Source organism: Macrobrachium nipponense, chromosome 45 (genome assembly GCF_015104395.2).
Source record: "Macrobrachium nipponense isolate FS-2020 chromosome 45, ASM1510439v2, whole genome shotgun sequence".
In the NCBI taxonomy this organism is placed as follows: Eukaryota; Metazoa; Arthropoda; class Malacostraca; order Decapoda; family Palaemonidae; genus Macrobrachium; species Macrobrachium nipponense.
This window is the reverse complement of record NC_061105.1, coordinates 15,223,633-15,228,561: the sequence shown is the minus strand read 5'-3', so window position 1 is coordinate 15,228,561 and position 4,929 is coordinate 15,223,633. Positions and strand designations below refer to the sequence as shown.

At 38.3% G+C, this 4,929-nt stretch overlaps 1 protein-coding gene across 1 annotated transcript in view; it reads left to right on the top strand.

The window, feature by feature from the left end:
* Positions 1-2,328: 2,328 nt before the first annotated feature.
* The window catches only part of LOC135214186 (nephrin-like), a 137,297-nt gene continuing 134,696 nt past the window's right edge, over positions 2,329-4,929 (top strand). Inside the window, exon 1 of the mRNA XM_064248255.1 lies at positions 2,329-3,194. Coding sequence (XP_064104325.1) covers positions 3,110-3,194 — 85 coding nt within the window. The 5' untranslated portion in view covers positions 2,329-3,109. The remainder of the gene's footprint in view (positions 3,195-4,929) is intronic.

Sequence of the window (4,929 nt, the reverse complement as noted above, 5' to 3'; positions counted from 1 at the left end):
CAATACGTTTTTGAGAACGTTTAGGTAAATGCTGTTTTTTGTTTTGACTTCCCACTGGCACTAGGTATTTACAATTAGGATAGGCCAGGTCACGTCATATATTAGCAATGGCGTACTCTGCAATCAACTAGAAATGTTTATTCAAGGTGTAAAACATTTAACACGTGATGTAGTATTTTACGCATCAGCCTTGTCAACAGTAAAAATTTATTCAAGACCGTAAAACATCTAACACGTAATCTGGTATTTTACACACCAGCCCTGTCAACATAGCTTGAAATTACGTAAACCATTTAAAATGAATCACTACGCGGAAAGTAAAAGTAATTTTAGAAATGACTTCGAACCATCGGCAAGGTTAAAAAGCGGAGTTGCTCATTTGTCATAAAACCCAGGCTTTGATCCTCTCTTTGTTCCATTCAGAAAAAAAAAAAAAATAGTCGAGTAATCAACCGTCCCTTTGACTCTATATGAAGTGTTACTAATTTTTGCTTCTGAAAGGATAGTAGATAATTGCAGGACAAACTCTCCCCCGTGATTTTTTTTTTACTACGTCATGACGTTGGCTGTGTTGATTATCACTGCAAATCTGGATGTGCAGTGTTTTAGTGGTAGTTTATAATTTTTTTTTACTATTACAGTCATCCTATTCGACTGGGTGTTCTTTATAGTGTGGGGTTCCGGGTTGCTTCCTGCCTCCTGAGGAGTCCAACACTTTTCTTACTATGTGTGCTGTTTCTAGGAGCACACTCTTCTGTATGAGTCCTGGAGCTACTCCGGCATCTAGTTTTGCCAGGTTCCTTTTCAGGGATCTTGGGATCGAGCCTATTATTATTATTATTATTATTATTATTATTATTATTATTATTATTATTATTATTATTATTATTATCAAACTATGGAATACAAGAAACTTAAAATTACGACTATTGTTTATATTGCGTAAAATTGCGTATTACTGCCCAATATATCGACCTCAATTCACTAGCGAAGCAGAAATATAGTATAAATGACAGTATAGAGAAATTCCTAATGATACAGGATTTATTTCTCTGTGAATAAAAACTAAATTTTCCCATTGCCGAGTCCATCTTTTTTCCTTACAACATAATAGGAAATACATCCACTGCAGTCTCTAATAACGTTTCTGATTTCGAAGATGAAAAAATAAAGAAAATAAACCTTCCTTTATTTTCAAGAGTTCCAAGATACCAAAACCACCATTCTGTAACTGGAGAACATTTTAAAAATAATATTCCTTTTTTAATTTCTCAGTAAAAGAAACGGATCATTCAGAATTGCTTCTAGACCATCATGAAACTGTTTAATTCCCGGCCCTACTATTTCTTCACTGGGGAACATTCATTAGACATAAACCGGAAGAAATGTCTAAATAGATTCACCCAGCAATGTTATAAAAAGCCTTCCAGTCATCACCCGGTAGAAATAACTAGAATTAAATGGAAAGGAACAGTAGCTTTTTCGATTTTTTCCCCCACTTATCTGTAGGGCTCTCAGTAACGAAGCGACTCTCTCTCTCTCTCTCTCTCTCTCTCTCTCTCTCTCTCTCTCTCTCTCCACCCTTCAAGTGAGGAGTCGTCCTCACTTATGGGAATGGAGACTCATTAAATGTTCACATGTGAGTGAGACTTTAATGCTGTGAACTCAATCGAGGGCTCTTGAAGCCATGAAAAGTCCTATAGGGAGGTCTTCACTATCTCTCTCTCTCTCTCTCTCTCTCTCTCTCTCTCTCTCATTTTTACGGTCCAATAGTGATATGTGGCTGTTTTGTCTGGCATAATGAACGCGTCTCAGTGTAGTTACTCTTTTGTTTTTTCGTTTCTGGGAATTGATATACCGTCTTACCTGGCGTATGTCCTTGATTCAACTACTGCTTCTCTCTCTCTCTCTCTCTCTCTCTCTCTCTCTCTCTCTCTCTCTCTCTCCACACACAGAAAATCACTGAAGGATTCTGATACTTTAATTGACTAGAGAAATGTTACGCAATAAATTTCTTGGAGAACCGTCCAAAGTACTACCTGTAGAATCGATAGACCAAGTGCAACCAGTATTAAATCAAAACTAGGGTTATTAATCTTTACTTATGGAGAGGAGTCTCTCAGGATATAAGCTCCCAGCATATGAGCACAGTGGTTCACTGAGAGAGAGAGAGAGAGAGAGAGAGAGAGAGAGAGAGAGAGAGAGAGAGAGAGAGAGAGAGAGAGTTCCTGTATTCCCAAGCAAAGAAATCAATAACCCAGGAAATTGGTTATCAGCTGCATCGTAAAAAAAAAGAATGTCCCGTCTATCTTAAATCTATTTCCTCTTCCATTCCAGATCGTCCCTAGATGAAACGAGCGACTTCAACAGCCGGGGGGGAAATGAGAACGAAATCTCCCTAGAAATCTCCCCAGAAATTTCCCCAGACGCCGCGGACGAAATCTCCCCCAAACACCGCATTGGACCACATGGAGGAAACACAAATCGTCGAAAGGGTCCTCGTGTCGCCACATCTTCACATGAATCTCGACGACAGTGATGATGCTACCTGATGGAAACACTCGTGCAGGGGGAAAAGGAAGTCATTTGATTCCCGTTGGATTTATGTGAAGGAAAGAATTATATCCCGTCAATATTTTCTTCTGTTTTGTGCCAGTCATGAAAACGAGACATTTCCAGTTTCTATTTATATATTTGTTTATTCTTCTAGAGTTCCTGGTGACCCAGAATGGCAATAGTAATAAAGGACATTCATTGAAAAAATATAAATATGAAAAACATCGTTTAGATTTCTGATCATTTCAATCATTACCGAAAAATCGACTTTCAAAATTTCAAGAAGATTCAAGACAGTGATTTTTTTCCAAGATGGCTGCGATGCACATAAAAGAAAATGAGAGAACATCTCTAGAATAATCTTCATGAGGACACTGGTGCAGAACATGAAAATAAAAGACTCTTGCATTTATTTCTAAAGGATTTCTCTAAGATGAATGTGGAAGAAACTCGCATAAAGATGAGAAAAAGACAGTGGTTTGCGGGACTCTGATGCGACAGTATGGTTAGAAAAAGTGCATTATATTGACATTTTTGTTCTCATGCATTCAAGATGGCGGTTTTTCTAAAATGGAGGATATTTTTCGAGCTGCTTCTTAGCTATCTACTCTTGACTTCTGCGGAATCAAGTGACGAAGGTAAGATTTTCTTATAATGAGTAATTTTCTACAATTGTAATATCTTCTCTTCGCGTTTAAACGTGTACTTCCTTAGGATCATTTGCATGAACTGATAAGAAAAATCAGCGTTGAATATCTGATAATATTTTAGGTTTGAAGTACTTTTATTTCCATGTTTCCATATAAAACTGAATATGAATACTCTCTCTCTCTCTCTCTCTCTCTCTCTCTCTCTCTCTCTCTCTCTCTCTCTCTCTCTCTCTCAGCTGGTCAGCCTGTATGTTTATATTGTTATCGATTTTGCATATTTGTTATACTCTCTCTCTCTCTCTCTCTCCTCTCTCTCTCTCTCTCTCTCTCTCTCTCTCTCTCTCAAAATCGAACCACCGAGACCTCAGCAGTTTTTTTTAATAGAATAAGAACGAAATAATCCAGCCACTCCTAAGACCTCCAGAGATCTGACGTAAAAATATGATCTTCATACCAGGGAGGGTAAAGTCAGACAGCAAATAACTTGAATATTTCATATACGAAATAATTTGAATAATATGAGGTGGAAGAAATTCTCTTATTACGCCCTCGTTTTTTTTAGGTCTCTTAGGAATGAGACTGGCAGGAATTTATGAGAATACGATTCCAGAACCGGAAAGGATATTTCTGTAGTATTCCTTTTTTTTATGAATGAGAGATCCATTTAAAGGAGTTACAAGGATTAGGATGTCTCAAAGACTTGTTAGTCCATCCGAGGAGACACCGTGTGCTCACTTATCTCTAGGAGCAGCTTTTACTGTTCATTCAGTGTCCCAATGATTTTTTCTAGCTTTCTTTTAAACTCTTCCGCACTGTTGCTGTTTACAGCTTCTGGTGGTAGTTTATTCCATGTGCCACATATCTTGTATGTGGGGAAGTTCCCGCAATGAGGTGTGTTGTATCTCTTCAGCTCTTGTTTCCATCCATTATTTCTTGTCTAGTTTTCGTTTAACGTAAATAGGTTACTGTCTACTTTTGTTATGCCTGTCAGCAGTGATCAAGTGGATACTGAAATTGAAGGGAAACATTTTAGTTTTTGTTTATCAATGAAAAGAATAAAGTAGAAGGAGTGGATAGTATCTGGATGATATATAAGCTTAATTCGAGAAACATTCAAGATTTATTTCCCGCCGTTCTTGAGATTTTGTGAGTAAACAGATGAAGGAAGCTATTTCTGATTGATAGTCCATATCATTATTCACGGGCTTTTGATGGAAAAATGCATAATATTTATTCTGTCCAGTCAGAAGTCCCTGAATTAGCCCAGTTTGGTGATAACAAATCACTTCCGCAACCAAGACTTAGAAGAATTCTCTTCTACACCTTAGTTCCTTCCCACTGTAAGTGGGTAGTGCCGTCAGTGCATCTCACATGGTACACTGTAGGCATTACTTAAGGTTCTTTGCGGCGTCCCTCGGGCCCCTAGCTGCAACCCCTTTCATTCCTTTTACTGTACCTCCATCATATTCTCTTTCTTCCATTTAACTGTTCACTCTCTCCTAACAGTTGTTTCATAGCGCAACTGCTTTGAGGTTTTCCTCCTGTTACACCTTTCAAACCTTCTGTGCTCTCAGCTTCCAAGTCAGCGTTGAACGGCCTCAAAAGTCCCAGCGCTGGGCCTTTGGCCAGAATTCTATATTCCATAGCGTAGTATCTTCATGTTCCTGCAAACATCTCAGACCATTGAAGGAAAGTCGCTTGCATCCTTCCTCTCTCTCCCTTC